This window comes from Apostichopus japonicus, chromosome 20, assembly GCF_037975245.1.
Source record: "Apostichopus japonicus isolate 1M-3 chromosome 20, ASM3797524v1, whole genome shotgun sequence".
In the NCBI taxonomy this organism is placed as follows: domain Eukaryota; kingdom Metazoa; phylum Echinodermata; class Holothuroidea; order Aspidochirotida; family Stichopodidae; genus Apostichopus; species Apostichopus japonicus.
This window is the reverse complement of record NC_092580.1, coordinates 22,578,893-22,599,397: the sequence shown is the minus strand read 5'-3', so window position 1 is coordinate 22,599,397 and position 20,505 is coordinate 22,578,893. Positions and strand designations below refer to the sequence as shown.

Sequence of the window (20,505 nt, the reverse complement as noted above, 5' to 3'; positions counted from 1 at the left end):
ACATGAATAAGTTGTTATTTTACAGCTCTTTGTAAGGGCGATTAAAGTTTGAATTTTCTGCCTTGCAGCAGGTTTTTATACTGATTATTAAAAGCTCTCTATACTACTTATTTTAACAGATCAAATTTCTGACAGTGATCCTGTTTGTGACTTAATACTCACTATAAAGTGTTATAATACGGGATCATGGAGCTTCCGGTAGCGTATGGAAGAGGCCGGTACTGCATAAAATTTTTGACTGATAATGACTTGAAATTGGTACTTCGATCACTTCAAGAAAAAAACATGAACGATTCCACTTGATTTTTTGTTGATTTCTTCTATTTTTCTGTTCTCAAATTAATATATAAATCGTCACGATATCAAATGCCGGCACGTTAATTCAGGTCTTCTTTTTACACACTAAAGCTTTCCTATAGGGACACTATGATTTTTGGGTATTGTTCACAATTTGTGGAATTAATCAATTTCCTTAAAGTACTACGGTCACCTATCTAATTTGCTTGGTTGTAGGTTGTAGAAACAATGAATAACATAATAGTAATTAGACGGTCACTCCCTTTACATCATCAAAGCGCATAAATATATCATGTTGATTCATAAATATAACCAGAACTAAGAAAATACATCTTTGATAGATTTTGATGGAAGTTGCAGCTATGCATATGATTTCTAATGCCAAAAAGTGATTAGGACGGTGTTGTTCATAGGTTTCCGTAGACATTTAAAATATAACCATTAATAAACAGATTGCTCCGACTAACCAATCACAAGCAGTTTTCTCTTAGCTCCGCCTACATGCTTGCCACCGAGAAAGACAACCTGACATGTGAAATAAATCCATTGTTCTGGAACGGTTACATTAAGGTCACGTGAAAAAATAATAATAATATGTTCTTAACTAGGTGAGGAAATATCTCCCAGGTATTTCATAAAGTCTGGGAGATATATCCAGGGTATTACTAAGAGGGATTTAAAAGAGATTTACAGAGTAAAATAAACGATACTAGTATTTGAAAACGTGTCATGGCGTGTATCGGTTTGTAGAGAACAATCGCGTATGTTTTGAATACGTATTCGTATAACTACATACTACGTGACAGGATGAATAAACAGACTGAATATGTTTTCTGTTACCAATCTTGTTTACAGTTACGAGAATTTGCGTGAAGATTTAACTCCTGCGTCTTTAATATGTCACGTGATGATTGACCTATAGCCACACCTACATATACACGATTTCTGCTGATAGACGAATACACGCAACTTACTTCTGCTTAATCAGCCCGTAACTGACTTCGGTTTCATTTATAATGTTTGATGTATATAAACCACAATCGTGAATTCAGTTCTGCCATGGAGGTAAAATCTCCATGGTTCTGCTCATTTCGTGTGTTTTAGCCTAAAGCAATGATGTGTTGTTGTTGTTTTGTGTGGGGGGACAACAAATTCTCCGATCAACCTCGTAGGTGTCAGTCCGCGAAACGTAGATCTGCTCTGTAACAAATATTTTGGAACATAGAATCTCCAGTTTGGGCAAAGATGAAAGGTTAAACCCAATCATCACTTATATTCACTGAAATTAAAGTTGTATATTCTTATACTGCCATGTCCTCAAAATGAGTCCTTACACAATTTACATGTTTCACTCGGGTGATAATATTAGTAACATCATATCGGTCTTTGGCGGTGGATTGCGAATCATACTATAGTGTATCGGTTGAAATGGTACTAAACGAGCAAAAGATTCCTAATTAGCCGAACAAACTAGAAATATGTAACTAGAACACATTCAGTGTTGTTCAGCTATAACGTATAATGGTTATATTATTAAAATTGGAGTTGTTCCTTTCAAAAGTTAGTTTTTATATGACACACACAAAAATACAAACTACAACAGATAGCTATCTCTGTCGGTATACGATTCATTGAAACTAACCTATTTTGGCTGACTTCCACCCTCCATTACTCCACGAAGTGGATCAATGGTTATTTCAATCTTTTTTTGCTTTATCCTTGAAAAATGATACATTTGTAATGCTTGCTTAGCTTTCAATATTTTATGTAGGCTATTTTAAAATGATCGCAATGCAACTTCTCCTTGTAGTATTATATTCTTATGTCATAAAAAGTGCTTTTAAATATTATAAGCAAACAATAAGCATTTCTGCGTAGTTGCCTTGATAACAAAGTTGACTATGCTATAGTGCTACATGCATTTACGAATATCACCAATTTTGATACTGTCATATCTACGACATACCCATTTCGATGAGGATGTGATTTGACCATATTGAAGTAAACATTTCCAGTAGTTGCTTTACCTAATCAATTTCAGCCAGCCGACTTTTCCTTTAAATTGAAAACTTAAAACCAAGCGAACCGAATAAGTATTTCTTATTCATTTGCGTGAGGTGTTCACAGCGTTTGTCCACAAGGTCAAAAGAGGATTATTGGGTTCATTTCTTAAAATATGCCATATTATTATACCTTTACAATCTAGCTACAACCACTCCATGGTATTTCAAGCAGCGTATGGTCGCCAACCTTATCGATTATTGATTGAAATAAGAGTAGACTACAGTATATCTACAATAGAATAGAATAGCTCTATACGCCTTCCTAGAGCAGATTGGCAATGGACAGTAATAGAATATGCATTATGTTGATTAAGCCTGCATTGTAAGCATGTGCGACTATTGTCTACTTTGAATGGAGTTTCCAAATTGTATAATTTTCGTTGGTGTAGAGCAACCACCCCAACCCACTCAACCAAAACATCTATTCAGTACTGATCAAGCACGACCAGGGAGCCGGAAGAAGTCTTTCGGCTCCCTGGCCCGATTTAATTGTAGAGAAAAAAAATCCCCTTCCTATCTCTGTTCTAGCAGTGACTTCCAAGTTCGAACTACCATGATTAGTGTCATAAAAATTTGACTAACGTGGATATACACAGTTCGAAATAACATCTTGCACTCACAGCGGACGTGTATAACTCCTGCACCGGAAGCTGCATCGGTAATACCACCGTCCGCGATCATTCACAGGGTTTTCAACTTGAACTGTATGCAGATTGTACGCTATTAAAACTCATATATACTAACGTCAATATTGTTACGAGGGCCCATTGTAGCCTAACGCTAGTCACTGCTAGTAAGGAACCTAATGTTATAATATACAAAGTATTGAAATTGCCTACGTGATAAATCAGTATTTGAGAAATTAGGTCGGGTTACCGTGTCAGAATGTTATAATACACGATTGTTCTAGTATATTCCTCATGATGACGCGCTGGTCTCGGGTTGACGTCGGTTTACGTGAGATCGCGTGTAAGCTGTACACATCTTCGTGGATTCTCTGGAATATTCGCGAGCGATGCAAAGGACTTCCAAGAATAGAGAAACCGGGTCGCGTTGTTACTCAGGTGTATCGAGAGAGATCTAGATGATTCTTGACATGGCGAATCGTATATAAACCCGCCCAGATCGGAGAGTTTCTCAGTTTCCGAACGAATACAAGCGACGACACTTATTATACCATTCTACTATATATCGTCAGTACTCAACTACCAGTAGTTTCTGAAGGATTGAGATATCGATACCAAGATTGATTCTACACTTCCATTCAGAAGTTTGAAGAGGACGTTGCTGTGAAAATACAGTTTTCCAGTCTTTATTTCGGAGAAGGTGAAGAATTTCTGTCTCCATTGAGGAAGTTCGTTACGCCAGGAGTTGGTGGCTATAAAGCTGATTTTGGACTGACTCTGGTAATATTTAGTCGGCGAGAAGTTCGACTTGTGCTTCACTCTATTGTGGCTGGAAGTCCGTCTTCTATTTTGGAGCATCGCCGGAAAGAAGGTGACTGCTGTTTCTGGGATCGCGAGAAACTTCGTCGAGCACCAGTGAATTTCGCGGTACAACGGACCGAGAATCGTCGTCATCAAGGTCGTGGCCGCTGAGGGATATCGCCGTTGGAAGAGACCAGCGTGTTTTAAAGTGTATCCTATCTTGTTAAGTTTGTGAGTAATTTTCTATATATTTGTAATTACCACTTGTTGTTGTTGGTTCGAAATCCATTGTTCAATATAGTTTACGTTCTCATTTAAAATCTCTAGACTCGTCAATTTGTCTGTGTTCCTTACGGAAACGAACCCAGGCTTGTGTCTCGTTAAAAATTAATTATCGAGACCTCTCGCATTCCAACGTAACAATATGAATATTCATATCGCTGTCATACCACACACCCAGTTTGCATCACAAACATGATACCTACGACGAAGTCGAGCGTGTGTGGAAAATTATCATAATGGCCACAATTGCAAAAGATAATCCGTTGTGTCTTGCGCCAATGTCTTTGTTTTCTTCCACTTCGAGAAACTTATTGCTTACTAATCGAAGGGTATTACATGCATTTGAACAGGCGCGTAGCCAAGGGGGGGGGGGGACGAAGGCACGACCGCCCCACCCCTTCTTGAGCATATATGTTTATGATATCGCTAGTAATTTTAAAATAGAAAATGCTAAGATGCAACTTACAAGGCCTGGGAAGTGTCATTTGAAGCGATCTGGGAGGCATTTTCGGCCAACAGTTTCTGGTACGCTTAGCGCCAACTTATGGTGGCGCTACGCTTAGATAGTTTGCCTACAGGTTTCGTTCCTACAAGTTCGCTCCTCTCTTTGCAAATTCCTCGCTACGGGCCTGCACTTGAAAGGACTTTTCAAAATACAGTGAATTTTTCGATTAAAAATGTGACCGATAGCCAACTCTGGTGATGTTATGAACATACAATTATTGTATGCGTATATATAGTATACTACTGCTTAGGCTTTAACCTATGTATTGCTTATGTCATTGTCATTGTAATTTACAACAATAACAACAGTTGCGCAATCGAAGTTCTCGAACAGTGGTAAACGTAACTCATATTTTCCTTCATAATATATAAATGACGGGAATAATAACCATTTTGCACTTCATAGAAACTAATTACATAACTTCGAAAGTAATATATAACTATTAATAGTAGAGAAGTTTAGGCAAAGAATAATCACATAATATTTATACTTGTTCGAGTCAATTATTGATGGATTTCTAATACTACCGTAGTGAGTTTTAGCTCTGCCTATTTTTAATACTGGGAGTGTGTATATTCATGTATCAGAACCAATCAACAGTCGAGAAATATAGTTCATGAATGTAGTATAATTTATCGCACTTCATAAAATCTGCCAGTGTTAGATACATATCCACACCGGCTACAAAGTTTACATGACGTCAGACTACAATCGTTATGGTATTTGGTGGAACATCTTGTCAAATTTATCGAGGCTCCATGAAGTAAACATTGCAATACAACAAATCAAAATAAACAACCTCTGTGGAAATTTCTTTTAACTTGGTGATACGAAACGGATCTGAATTCACAAACAGAGTCGGGAAAATAATATATGATAGGACGGATTGTATATGCAGGCAAGTCCATTGCAGCCCTTTAATAAACTACTGATCGATAGCAGAGCATTTTGCTAAGACTCGGCAGCTTACACAACTGTCTATTTCGTTACAGAGCTATGACGTACCTTACTATATATTCACTGGCATATTACGAGTCTATATTCAGGTTGCATATGTGCAATACAACTTTGTTTAAACACTCATTCCACAATATTCTAAAATACTGAGGTCAGTTGAAGGGATTTGCAGTGAACGTAATTACGAAATTAGGTTTAGTATCACACATTAAACGGCTGAGAGGTAAAGGCTCACGACGCACCATGGTCTTGAGAAACATGTAATAACGTAACAGATAACCATTTCTGAAGGATAATTCTGCAATCATATCTCAATGGTACTTTATATGGAAATAGTTATGTAATATTATGTAATGGTAATGTTATTAACAATTGAAGTTGTTTCTTTCAGGCCTGTATCAAAAGTTATAATTTATACATCACCCAAAAAATTAGAACAGATAGCTATCTCCGTCAACAACAACAAAATCAGAGTTATCAATAAAGGAAAATCATAACCTCAAGTATCCGTGTTTGATATGCGACGTTATCGTTAAAGCGATATGGTATGCCGGTTGCAGAGAATGTAACTTTTATCTTAATTAGAGAATTTCAAGAGAAAGTGTACCACTCTGTTAGTTGAAAACCAATCTCAGTGTTTTGTTACTAACTCGGTATACGATCATTGAAACTATTTTGACTGACTTTCACCCTCCATTACTCCAAGAAATGGATGGTCTGTGACGTCATTAATGGTAACATTCTTCTGGTAAGTCTGCTCCAATAGGATGGAGTACTTGTTCACCAGTAACATGCAATTCATACACCAGGAAATCAAATCGCACATTGGCTGTCATTTTAGCGTCGCAAGAAATTTGGAAATGTGTGTGTGGGGGGGGGGGGGTGGGGGTGGATGGGCACACAAATATGAGAGTATCATCATGGGCGTGGGTACAAAATGCGAGTAGTGAAAGTTGGCGCCGCACGCACCAGTCTGGGCGCAGGGCAAATCGTCGTGTAGGCCTAGGAACCCACTATATGTGCCCTTATCATGTGAAGCTTTTCGGTTTCCTTAGTTTCCATACGTCATGTCAGCTTCAAAGAAGTAGATGTTTTTAAAATCATATGTACATAATTATAGTCTGAATGGAAGTCAAATAGTTGTGTATCTACCTGCTATTTTTGTAAAGTATATTTTATATTGGACTTGGCAATGGGATTTCGGGGATCCAGAGAACCACAGAGATAGTGGCCGACAGATCTGTAACCTAGTATATTCTTTGGTTTTATGCTCTTCATCTATAGAACATCAATATATTGGGAAGAGCTGTCTTTCTGTTCTCGTCTTTGTGGTAAGCGGTTCAGGCATGTGCGTAGCTCTGCGAAAATCCGTCAGTAGACATTCATTAACTCTTCAAAGTTAAAGTATAGTTTTAATCAAAGATGTTTAATATCACTAGCAAGAAATAGACTTAGTAGTCACAACAAACAAGAAAACCAAAAGCACCAATATTCAATCATTGTAATATATGATTTTTTCGTTATTTATTCTTCTACACATTACCAATGATTAAACCACGGGCCCTTTGGAATTAAAATGCAAAACTACATTCAGATGGAAACAATTTGGAATATTAATTTGAACAATTAGTTTGGTTTCAACTACGTTCTTCTGTTATAGGGAAACTAACGAAAATTAATATGAAAATCGTTCTTTTCGCTCGTAGAGTTCCAAAACCAAATTCCTTTGAAAGCTAATATCCTTGCTTGTGTGTGGTTGAACATTTCGCATTTTTCATCCAAATCTTTAGATAAAGTTGGAAGGGAGACGAAGTTGCAAACAGCCGGCGGTCAATGTTTGGCTCATCTTTGTCAGGTTATAATGGATACAATACAATTTTCTTTAAACGTCAATATCGACCAGTCTGTTTAGTGTTATGTTTCTAAAAGTTCCAATGGAGATCTTTACGGTATATACCGGGTAACATATACACTTGTTTCTTGCTATAGACTATTTTTGGGTTAGACAGGTCGTATTTTCATCTCTGTAAATCTGAGACTATATTCGGTATAAGAACTAGTGTCATAATTGTACAGATTGACACCAGTATGACTGCTGCTGCTGTAGTCCCCATTGAGGTTTGAACGATAGCAATAATTGTACCACCAGGCACCGTGATTATAAGATGCACAGTTATTAGAATTACCATCGTTGTCGTCGTCGTGTGTTGTGAAGTCTCTCCCTCGGTGATAAGCCATGAAGTCGTAACCTAGAGAAAGAGAAACCAAACTCACGTAAGTTTTGTTACGGTAGGCTTCATGTTACATCGGCATTGTTTCTCCGCAATTCTCTTCGACATTTTGCCGTCATCTATAGCAAAGACTTTTAAAATGGTTACGTCTTACGTTAAATTAGTGCAGGACTTTCTACGGTAGCCCCTCTTTTTTGTTATTAAACCGAAGAGTCCTACAATCACGCACCGAATGCAACGCATTATTGTTGTGTGAATGCTGTGCTTAAATTTATGTTTGTCAGAGTTGTAATATGATAATATTATGCTGTTGAATATTCATACTTTAAGTTATCATATCTAATGCATACATCATGTTTATATATGTTACATCATTCTTTCGTGTATCTTAAGGTGATTCATTCCATCTAAACTTTTGCCTTTTGAAAAAGGTCCGAAATCAATTGCTTTTATCCAAAATATTAAAAATGAATGTGATATATGCTTTAAATGAGGTTGTCTGACTTTGGTTTAATATAGTCACGAACTAAATTGTAAATCGTAAATTCAAGTCATATCCGGCCTACATTTCACCGATATCATACAAGGGGTTAGCTACAGTTAACTTGAAGGATTATTCAGTGTAAGTACGGTTAGTATTATGAGAAAATGGAACCGTTTTCTTTGAAAAGTGAGTTGGGTTTTTTTTGGAATTCTACAATTTCCACAATTTTGTATCCATTTCATATCACATATAAAAAAATGTTATCAGAAGTATTCTGGTGTAAACGTTATGCAATGTTATCAGTTGGTATTCGTCCTTTATACATGTATATTTATCTGTTCCTGAAAGTAGTGTTACTGGAGGCAATTAAGAAATGTTTACATTCTGTCGAGTCTAAGAGCAACTCTTTTATGACATTTCAAAAATAACAACTATGGCTTAGTAATGAATGTCCTACATGGCCTATATAAACTACATGTAGATTAATAACCATAACAATTTGTCTGAGATACTTTGAAACAACTGAGTAATGTTTAACTGCAAATAACACCTCAAAAATCAAAGAAACATTTTCGCCAACATCAAGTCTGAATATTTGATATCAAATCTAGTGTATGATGCATTGCGTGGTATTAATCTTTCGGAAAGGACATTTTTATTTGTAAGTGGTTTAGAGCTATTCATATCAAGCTTTATAAGTACAGGCTGTTGATGATGGTTGGGTTGCTGCTCCTTTAACTAGCTATATCTCTTCATGACTTATGCAATTACGCAACTGGTCAAAATCGCTTTACTTTAAACAAACTAACGAAGTCTTCAAGCAATTAGAGATTTGAATAAGTGTAAGCAAGAAAGTTTCTTTGGTGTCATATTTTTAACAGGTCATCATTCACACATTATTTAAATTTATAAGTTTTTAACCTCCATCAATGCTGAAATATGAATTGAAATTTTATAAGCTACAAAGAGATGCAAACAATTGAGAAAAGAAGTCATTGATAGATATTATGTATCGTCACTAATAGTTATTTCCAACATCTTTTGGAACTGATATCAGCAGCAGCAGCACTTGGCGTGCAAATGTTACCATCTACTCACCTATATTACCGGTAAAGCTACCAAGGGTTTCTAATCTGTAATTGTTCGCTTCGTCGCTGATGCGAAATGCGTCATAGTTGAGATTATACGACACGCCATCCCGGTTTGCCAAATCAATGCGCATTTTATAGCTCTTTTGATTCGTCATGTGATAGAGTTTTTCATTTCCTAGCCATAATTCCCCAGTCGCTGTATCGGGAAACCCAGTCTTGTAGCTGTCCCAGGTGCGGTAAAAATCAACAGAACCATCTTGACGTCTCTGAAATACCTGAAAGGGGGAAATAATACAATGAAAAATAAACCTTTGTCCATCGGCCATGTGTCATATCTGATGATCCGGTTACGCAACAATTTTACTTGTGGATTTCTTTAAAGACAAAGTGTTACGACTGACCGTAAGTACACTCATTAGACGAAGACGTATGAAATCAGTCCATTTATGCTATGTTTCAAATTTTGCCATATAAAGAGCCACCGAGAACCTTCATTAGGAAAAAGTGCGCCCATGTCGATATCTATATCACCTAATAAGACACCTATATTTTTTCTTTCTCCTTCGGGTTAAGAAGGAAAACGCTTGCAAATGCATGCTGGGATATCCTCCCTCCCCGCCCTACCCTCCTCCAACTCTTCTTTTAAAAGCCAATATTAGTTCTTACTGTCCAACCGCCTCCGTTGGACATCTCACAGTAGACTTCAAATTCCGATCCAGGCCAACCAGCTGGTTTGATGTTGTACACGCCATCATTTCTTAAACCAGATGTATATACATCATGACAATCGGTAAATTCATTGCGGGTACAACTTTCTCCGTCTCCTTCGAATCCCTCTCGGCAGTGGCATCCAAATGTATCGCTTCGCTCCTCACAAACAGCATTGGCATCGCATCTGAAGCTGGAATCGCATCTCAAGGTACCTGCCTCGCATGAACAACGTTCTGTACAATCATCGTTGACGTAGCTACTACCGTCCTGATTAGAAAACGTAATAAAACTATGAACATCATGCAAAACACAGTCATGGATTTTAATACTGTCAACTTTGTGATTCAATATTTATAACTACCGCTGGCATTTCAACAAAATATACATGTTGCGCTAAACTATGTGATGAAGCGTATATATATATATATATATATATGTACTTCAACAAGATTTAGTTTACATGCTGACTGCTGTGATTTCAATACCCAATCCCCTCCCCACCTCCCCTCACCCCCAACCCCCTCCCATTCCCACCTCTTACATAAAGCGATTAAACAATGACTTACCGGAATAACACCTCTTCCTGTTAAGTAGCAGCCGCATGCTTCAGGGGGTACACATGTATCACCTTTGATAAAAAATCCTTCCGGACAGATACAAGACTCGTCATCCTCTGCGCTGCAGGTATCCTCGCAGACATCCGGGTTCGCACATGACGTTTGGCAGGAACAATTCTTGAAAACCATGTTACTTGGACAAGTTTCAATAAAGGATTCTAAAATGAGAACGAAATAGAACAAGGCTGTGTTAGTTCTTGTTGAACATAAATTTAGAAAATGAAAATGTGAATGGACTCGTTGCAGCGTCTTTCAAAGAGAGAGGTTAACAAGTGCTGACAGTTTTACTCGAAGGCTTAAAGTGTTTATCCATATATCCTTTGGTTTAAGATTACAAACTTACCGACTGTTCCGGTGCTTTGACCAACACTGACTATACGAAACTTGCTGAACTCATCACTGATTCGAAAAGCTTCGTAGGTGGCGAAAAACGAAGACCCTGCAGAATTCTCGAAATCAATTCGAAGTTGGTAATTCTTTTGACTTGTAAGGAAACTCAGCTTTTGGTTTCCGATCCAAAATTCACTTCTCAGAAAACCAAAGCCTTCCTTGTAATCTGACCAGCTCCGATCAAAGTTAATTGAGCCATCCACACGTCGTTGAATCACCTGAAATGAGATATAAAATGTATTGCTAGATGCTTTCAAAGTACATTCCTGGGGAACTGATAATTCAAAACTCCAGCCATTGAGAACTTAGCTATATAGACAGTAAAGTCACTCATTGTTTATAACCAAGTATGCAGTGGCAGTTCAAATTTTTGGAAATTATTGCATGGGTTATAATAATCTGATTTTCTAGCATATTTGGGGGCCATACTGATGACATTTAGACATTTAAAGGTCACTCAGTCAATTAAATAATTCATAATCAATTTGTAAGGGAAGTTAGTTAGCCAAAGTGCCATATTAGTATGGATAAAGCGTGATAAACTATTGATAAAAGTGAAACTTTAAAGCAGACCAATTAGTCTGAGATACTTCATTCGTCTAATACTTACACGGTCGCATACGGGACTGAAAGGAAAGAAAGGATTTATCTCCCAATGTTAGGAGATGAGGGAGTACGGGGTGGGGCGCAGTGTGGGAAATGTGTCCTTCTGGTATTGCGTCCGATAGATCCCGTTTCTGGTTATTAGTTATTTATATATATATAACAGATTGATTAATAATGGAAAACAACTTTTAGAATGTATCTTACTGTCCAACCACCGCCGTCTACGTCATTCTCACAGAATACTTCAAATGGTTCATCAAATCCCTCTGGTTTTATTACGAACACACCACTCGAGTTATTGTTTGAGCACTGGGCCTTGACTTCTGCGCAGTCTCGGGGATATTCGGAACGTTGATAGAAAAAGTACGATGCTTCTACAAACATGACAGAATATAGTAATTAATTTATTACATGAATATACATTGTAGTTACATTACGCTTTATAGGTCACAAAAAAATTGCGTTGATCTTATTTATTTATCATTTCAACAACATTCGTCCTAAATTACTTAAAATTATTCATCTGGTTTTTCTTAAAACTACTGAAAGTTTTGTCTCGTCTGATATTTCGAAAGTACATAAAGATTATCATTTGAAACACGGAACAAACGTACTTACTGACCGACGGTATTATTGAATTTGAAGGAAACCCGAGCAAATCAACCCCTACCTATATCGTATGCTTAGATGTGTGAAAATCATGTGGGTAGAGGAGATGAGTGGATTGAATGAATTCAAGTTGGCATAGAAATATATAAAGATTCAGTCTCCATTTTCAGCGTTGTGGGAAGAAATTTAAAAAAAAAATCATGATTCGAAGCACATTACTAATATAGTTTGGAAGTTTTGATTGCGAATATTAAGAAAGAACAAACATTTTTACAAATGGCTTCACTCACCTTGAATGTTTCCGCCACTTTTTGGAGTTCCCTGAAGAGAGAAAATAAAGATATTATTCCCTAAATGCTTCTTTTGTTGGAATGTGTAGAGTGAATAGAAAAGTTTACATAACAATGTAACTGCCTTTCCTTGTTTCCACAAGCCATAAAATGTTATCGGTTTTTCGATTAGCGACAAAAAAACTTTTCCTCAAACCGTTCTGGCCTTTTTAACAGAGTTGTATCAACTGGCAGTTATTTTCGCCAATATACTTGATGCACAGCCAAAATTGGTTTGAATTCTTTGTTCCTTTGTCTTGATTCGAAGATAAAGAAAAATATGGATTTTGCTTTTAATGTTATTTAATGTAGCATCGCAGCCGGGACTTACCGGTTGTCTCTAGAAGTGTAAGGAATTTTCTTTTAAATGGAATAATTGGATAGTATTTGTACACGAATGCATAATTGCCAAAGGACAATACATACGGTATGCATATGCAAATAATATACTGTAAACAAAATATGGTATGGAGGAAGCATTTTGGAGGTAGGTGTAAATTGTTGTGTGATTCACTACATATGTCTGATCTAAAAAGTAGGAAAACAAGATTTCATTTGCGATTATATCGAAATAATAATACTACTAGAATATGCAATTATAAAACAAAACTAAAGTATTTGAACTTGGTCCTTGTAAAGTGTTGAAAAAAATCAATGAAATTAGCGTACCAGTATGTAAGCGTATGGTGTCGGGAGGTACGTGTAGTGGGTGAATAGGCTTTATCGGAATAGTTATAATAGTGACTTTGGGGAGAACGGTTGGATTTGGAACACTCACAGAAAGAATTGATCAGAAGGCTTACTGTTTGGTTTGGAAGAGGAAAATGTAATAGTTCTAAAACTATTGCTGACGTAAAATGGCATTCGCATAGGTGTCGTACCACAATTAAGCGTTCCATTGACTTAACTACTAAATTCGTCATTTTACTAAAGCATAGATAGAAGTTTTCAACCGGTATGTCCTACCCACCATATGATAGCCAAGGGCTTGGTCTGTCATGGCATCTGCAAATTTCTATACCATTACCATTTAGATTTTGAGCTAGAAGAGGAGTAATTTCAGCATTCTGAACCGCAATCATTTCGTTTGCTCACTCGAAGTAATATCCACATTTAACCATATAGTTTCTAAAAATTTATGATATCACCTTCAATCCTCCATATTTTCACACCATTTGTAGGTCTATACAATGATTTATGCTCTTTCAAATAAATACAGAAAAGTAATGAAGGTGACTGAAATATGCCGAAACAAGCACTGCAGTAGGTCGCTTAAGTCATTTTGTTCTACGGTTAACCTTACGAGCAGATGTACATTTTACTGTAACTGTGGTACCATACCTAAACTTTAACACAAAAAAGTGTTAAGATTTCTATAATGGTAAACAGCTAAATGAAAGTATATACTCAGGACAGAGCTTGATATTTTAACATGATACCAATACGTAATCAATATATATATATACTGTATATATGAGGATAGAAGGACATGAATCGACATGGAAGAAAAATATCATAACATATGTGATTTAATGTTTGAATATTAAAGCTGTTACTAAAAACTAAAAATCAGTCTGTCAGTATAGTAACGATCCTTCACTCCAAAATGATCACTTATATCGATTTCAAGTGCAAATTTGATGAGGTTTTTTGAATTTATACACGAGTAAAGTTGGTGAATGCATTCTGTAGGAAAGAGGAATATACCCGAATGCGCAAAAAGACGGAAATTTGAGGCGAAGAAATTTCTAAAACTATAAAAGCGAGGAGAGGTAGCATGAGATAAATATTCAACTTCAACCAGTACGATGCGAATTATTCCATTGATATTCGAATGATAATATTAATAGCTATATATTAAGAAAGAATTATTTTATTAAGTTTTATAGCTAAATTTTGATAACCCTTTTTATATAAAAAAATATACAGCTCATTTTACTCTGATAAGTTAACGTGTAATTTCCATGTCGTCAGTGTAACCAGAATTATTCCACAATTATTGGCACAATCACCTGTGGGAACATAAAATCGTTTCTCTGTATGCCAACCACTGTAAAACAATTGACGAGAGATTTATTTCATTTTTATTGCTCCTTAGTTTGTTTTGGTTCCTATTAGCCTCTGAAAAAGATCCTGCTAGAATCGAAACGTCGGGCCCTCTGACTTTTATATTTCACCGACAAGTGTTGTTAAAATTGTTTAAAACTGTATTTTGACGGTAGCATACCTAGCTGCTAGATGTAATTTAACAGCAGCTTATTTTTTTTTGGGGGGGGGGGGGGAAACGGTGCGACCCTTTTTAACGGGTACTTTCGAACCGTAAAATCACGTCGTTAGAATTCAGTTCAAGAACAGCTCCTCTTATGTAAACGATCCTCCTGCAGTTATCAGATGATTTTGACTAATTGTGTACTTACTTCATCACTGGCCATGAATACCAATGAATGAATACTATTCAACCTGAAACACATAGTTATTAAACGAAGAGCTGTTTTATAAATGATAAATGTTACATATAGTCAAGTCAGCTATATATAACGATTTTGTGTATTGAAGGTAATAGTGAACACTGTCACTTTAGTTTTAGCACAAACAAGTACAGTTTTCATGCAAAAAAACATCATTTCGTAAATTAAATACATTATGTTCATAATTAGGCACCGATATATCATAGCGGGAATGTAACCCACAAATATTTGGTAACACCTTCACTATGAATATGTAAATTGGACAGTGCCCCGATTTTAATTGACACAAAACGGGGATAAGTGTAATATTGTAATTCACACAGAGGTTAAACATCGGACATCGAGTCACTATATCCACGTGTATTCTTTAATAACGTTAAGCAATTAAAGTGGCATTCTCATTGCTATGGTGAATGTTATAATTTACGGTATAACGGTACGGTACATATACTTCAATAATCTCCAGTTACTTTAGTTTACAGAACGGGTAGTGAACGTGATGACAACGAATGCACATGCTATATAACATTCTCGTGCTATTTTAGCATTAAAAAATTTCGTGCCACAGTAATATTACGTCAAAATTTCACTTTTAATTTACAATTTATATAACAGTTCAGATAGGCAGTTTTTAACATCTTTTCTCTCACTTACAAACACTTTTTAAAAGTTGTAATGTTATCGGTGCAACTAAATTAAATGATCGGGATAGAATTTGCCAGTATATCAGTATATCTACCAACCTCAGCATATCGCATGATAATGTATCTATATATAGGTAGTCGTAGTTAAAACGGGAAAAAGTATTTGTAAGATATTCCTTCGAATGAATTTAATGTATGAGTATTAAAACTGAGAAGTGGGGGGGGGGAGGGGTGCGCCGGCTATTTAAAAGTCTATTCTGTCACTCTTTATGATTGAAACTAAACGTCTATGCACACTGGAACAGTTGGAAAATTTCTGCTGTAACTAGAAATAAATATGAACGTAGAAAAGACGGAACATTGAGAAGGAGAAGTATAAAGTGAATGGGGTGAGTGCTATGTAAATAATTAACTACAACAAGTAAATTCTCGAGTTATCAAGCATCGATAGATTTTTCAATTATTAAATAGGAAGATAAATATTAACATTTATAATGAAGATTTTCTCGAGAGCGTTTACTCGGATATTTCCTTTAGAGTCATATTATTAAACTCCTGCGATGAACGATATGGAGAGAAAAAATGACATGCGAGGTTGAAATACTTTTTGAAGGTATGATAGCATGGGTTGAAGAGAAAATTGAAGGTGGTGGGTAGATATGCATCGTTAAGCAAGGTTTAATGAAATATATGTAATCACTTGCTGGTTTGAGTCATAATCCGCTCATATAAAGGAGGACATACATTATATTTGTCAAGAATAACGCTTTTTAAAAATGGAACCATTCAACCGCCAAACTACAATATAGGAATTACAATTTAAAGCATTAGAAACTAAATTAAACCATCATATTGTGAAGTCCTGTGTTCATTTCAATAGATGCAGAAAATTAATTCAGGTTGTTTTAATTTATATTATTGCAAAAACATATCGGAAAGCATCTTCGAAATACGGTAGTCGAAAGTATGGCTGTATTTCGATCAAATAAGAAATGTGAATGACACACACTTTCAACTCTTTCGAATAAAAACGGCAATGTTTTTTGTTATTTATTTTTTTTCTCTTTTTTGAGTTATTAAAAATAATATATGCCGTTATAACGTTTGCTGATAAGTTAACATTTTCATGCGTTTTATGTCATCATGATGTTAATAAAACTGCACAGCTAGGGAGTAATTAGAAGTTAACACGGTGTTAAAATATGTCAATATGCTCTAAGTTATCCCCCTGCACCAATAAGATATATTAGTAAAAAGGACTGAATATGTAAAGCAATCTGTAGTCTACTTGACATTCTTCATGAACTACAGACACAAGAAATTGATTACATTACCCCAGAAAATAACAAAAGGGGGACTCTGAATGAAAATGCATACAACCAAAGAACGATTTTAACGAAAATACGAAAGAATGTGGGGAAATGTAGATTGTAAATGAGAACGGGACAAACAGTTTTTAGAACTAAGTTGGGGGTTTTTTAAAGCTTTTTTTAAATTAAGATTTATCAATACTGTTTGTTAATCTTCTAACGCATAGAAACAGTTTGCATGCTAAATGCTAGACGAGGGTTCCAAACTTCAACAGGTGAAAAAAAACACTTAACTTTGTCCGATAAGACTCAACTGACAAGGAAAGCGATATCAAGATCACTAAATATATGAAATAGTTCAACAAGTTAGTAAAACTTGGTACTGCAAAAGGCTCAATATGACTAAAATATTTTTCCCCACACAAGTATGTAAGTTCTAAAGCATTTTACAGTTAATATTGTGAGTAGAAGAACACTCACCGAATATCCATCAATATGAATCTAGTCTCAAAGTAAAATATAGATATTAATCTAGTCTCAAAGTACGATATAGATATGAATATAGTCTCAAAGTACGAAACAGATATTAATTTAGTCTCAAAGTACGAATTAGATATGAATCCAGTCTCAAAGTACGGTATAGCAATTTGACAAAGGATAATTTTTGTTTTTTTCCTATCTGTAATGTCAGTCACGTTTCATTCATGTAATATAGAAATTAAAGTTAAGTTTGAATAAATCAGTTTGTTAATTTTATAACAATGAATTGGAAACTATTTCACATCTCCCTCTCTCTTTTTTCTCTTCTTTTTTCTTGTACTTCTTAAGTATGGATGTAGACACCCCTGAATATATATTTTTTGTAGCATAAGTTTATAAAGTTTTAAACTATGTCTTTTTTTGTGTGTGAAAATTTCAATATGCCTGAAATAGTAGTAAGAAATGATAATTAGTTTAATCAGTAAAAACATTACATTGAAGATACATTACTAATACATGATAACTTAAAGGAGTCGTTTCTTCTTGAACAGAAATTTTTACATTAATATCAAGCATTTTATTAACATATTCATTTACATGTTTGAAATACTTTTTATACGTTTTATAGAATGAATCTTTTTTATGAATTCTCGAAGTAAAACTGACTGTGTTAAATATGTAGTAAACCACGGAAGGGAGATGCAGTGATAGCTAATATAATTCTACTTAATGAATCTCATTCTTACCAAATGTTTTTGACTTTGGGATTATTCTAAAAACTATGATTTTCTAAAGATATTTAAAAGTCACAAAGAAGAAATCGTTTTCTTCACCAATATCTATATTCCGATACAAGGTATATAGAATAAAAAGTAGCAATATCATTGAATATTTTTTTCGTGGATTAATCAAGGATTTTAAAAATTTGAAGGATGTGATCCTCCGTGAAGGAGGTAAATTTAATTGTCAACGTAAACCGATATACTGAATGAAAATAGTTTCATAAATAGATTGAGATTAGAAAGAGCAAAACAGAAAGAAATATATATGTACTAGTATTTACCCCTCCCACCCCCGCGCCCCCCCCCCAAAAAAAAAGATGTGTTCATTCGTAAAGTTACCATTCAAATTATGCAGCAGGATTGAAGAAAAATGGAATTTGCTGTTTGTGATTTTTTTTTTCAGTTTGAAAAATAATTAATGCATAAAAGTTTGATTAATTACATCCATATTTTGAGTAGTAAATACTCTAAAGCTTTGGTAAACAGCAAAATGTTTGACTATATTTTCTATCAAGGCGTATAGACGTTCCACATTTCATAATTGAAATACCGTAAAAGTATAAGGAGAGTGAGATACGGTTGATGTTGGCGAGAGGACTTAGAAATAAAGGAACTGACATTAATATAATATACCTAAAATTAACTATAGTGTCTGGATACAAGTTTTGAATGACGATAGCAAAATAAAGTCACAGAATATTACTCGAACCTAAATCAAAACAAATTTTGTGTTTGCAACTACATAAAGTAACGTGAGTGTATACAAGAAAGGTGTAGGTGAACCGATTCAAGTTTGGTAACAATTTAGAAAGTTTCAAGTTAGCGACAGATAAACAGGGTAGAAGCCTATAGGACAATTATGAATATGCAGCGTGAATTTTTGAAATGTACTTGCAAAATAGAAAGGAAGGCAAGGGGTGATACACAAGAATTATTATTTTAAAGATATATGCAAGTATGAGGAGATTTTTATGAAAAAGAAATGATAAAAGACAAAATAATTCTTAAGAATCTGGAATAAAGATTTCTGTTCTAAATGAACGACAGAATCTATCAGCAAGTCTGTCAATTAGAAGAGAACTTTATCTGCATTTGATGTTTCAAAAAAAAAAAGTTATCGATTGAAACAAACAGAATATAGAAATAAGATGGCGGGTGAAACAGATTGAAAAATTGTACCATAACTTCACGAAAATTCAACATTGAATTTTCAGCTAACACAAGAAGGAAAAATGGAGAAATATTTCGGACTTACCAATTCTTGAGAGTTCGCTGCATTTAGAGCTATCGATGCAAAAATGGTGATTTTTAAAATGATACTGTAGAGATGAAAATCCTCCATTGCGATTAGTTGTGCACTTGATGGTCTCGTTGCAATAGATGGAAATGAAAGATAGTAACAATGTTGGTGGAAATAACTTGTAAGAAACAACCCACACAGTGAAACGTCACAAATCTACCGAGGCCAACTTGGAACTTTGCAATATTTTATTTTAACTCGTTGATTACTCACATATGTTGTCATGTACGGTAACTGTTTGGTTTCGTTCGGTCTATATATGTTTCTGTCTGCTTTTTCATTAATCGAAAAAAGTTTTGTTTAAAGCAGCAGCCAGTTCATTTAAATTTTCAAAATTTTCAAAATGTTATACGCTTCTTTACGGTGCCATAATTAATTGTGCTTTCCTCACAACCATGTAACAATAGCAACTTGTTTTTTTAAGGGGAAGGCTGCTTAAAATATACATCAAGAAATCTTGCCCAAAAGGTGGCATTAATTTTTAAGTGACTTCTGATAACAAGAGCAACTTTCACATTGAGTCTTTAGAAAAGTGCAACATGATGTTAACTTCCCTGTAGAACTGTTGGTTATAAATAAATAAAACCTAAACTACTGCAAAGCTTTTCTATCTCGACAATATATATTATGCATTAGAACATAAACCCATACATGTACGTGTATATAAAATACTTTATTTTATGAGAAACATGAATAAGTTGTGTTTTTACGGGTCTTTGTTAGGACGATTAAGTTAGAGTAATCTGCCTTGTAACAGTTTTTGTACTGATAAGCTCTCCATACTACCTATTTTAAGAGATCAAATTTATTTCAATTAATGAAATTTTTAATATTCCGAAATTTCTGACAGTGATCCTATTTGTGACTTAATACTCACTATAAAGTGTTATAATACGGGATCATGGGTCTTCTGGTAGCGTGT

General features: G+C 35.1%; 1 protein-coding gene across 1 annotated transcript; it reads right to left on the bottom strand.

The window, feature by feature from the left end:
• Positions 1 to 7,027: 7,027 nt before the first annotated feature.
• On the bottom strand, positions 7,028 to 19,661 carry LOC139962213 (uncharacterized). The gene is made up of 8 exons (XM_071962211.1): positions 19,539 to 19,661; positions 12,561 to 12,591; positions 11,866 to 12,035; positions 11,009 to 11,273; positions 10,615 to 10,823; positions 10,004 to 10,315; positions 9,345 to 9,612; positions 7,028 to 7,780 (listed from the first exon to the last, which is right to left on the bottom strand). The coding sequence occupies exons 1-8, from the start codon at positions 19,623 to 19,625 to the stop codon at positions 7,533 to 7,535; spliced, it is 1,590 nt and encodes a 529-aa protein (XP_071818312.1). The 5' UTR covers positions 19,626 to 19,661; the 3' UTR covers positions 7,028 to 7,532.
• Between the last annotated feature and the right edge of the window lie 844 nt (positions 19,662 to 20,505).

Bases quoted from the DNA above. Each gene is read 5' to 3' on its own strand.
- LOC139962213 (XM_071962211.1), bottom strand. From the start codon at position 19,625: ATGGAGGATTTTCATCTCTACAGTATCATTTTAAAAATCACCATTTTT. The intron at 11,274-11,865 runs GTAAGATACATT...ATCTCATTTCAG, and splicing joins TAGACGGCGGTGGTTGGACA to GTGATTCAACGACGTGTGGA. The intron at 9,613-10,003 runs GTAAGAACTAAT...TCCCCCTTTCAG, and splicing joins CCAACGGAGGCGGTTGGACA to GTATTTCAGAGACGTCAAGA.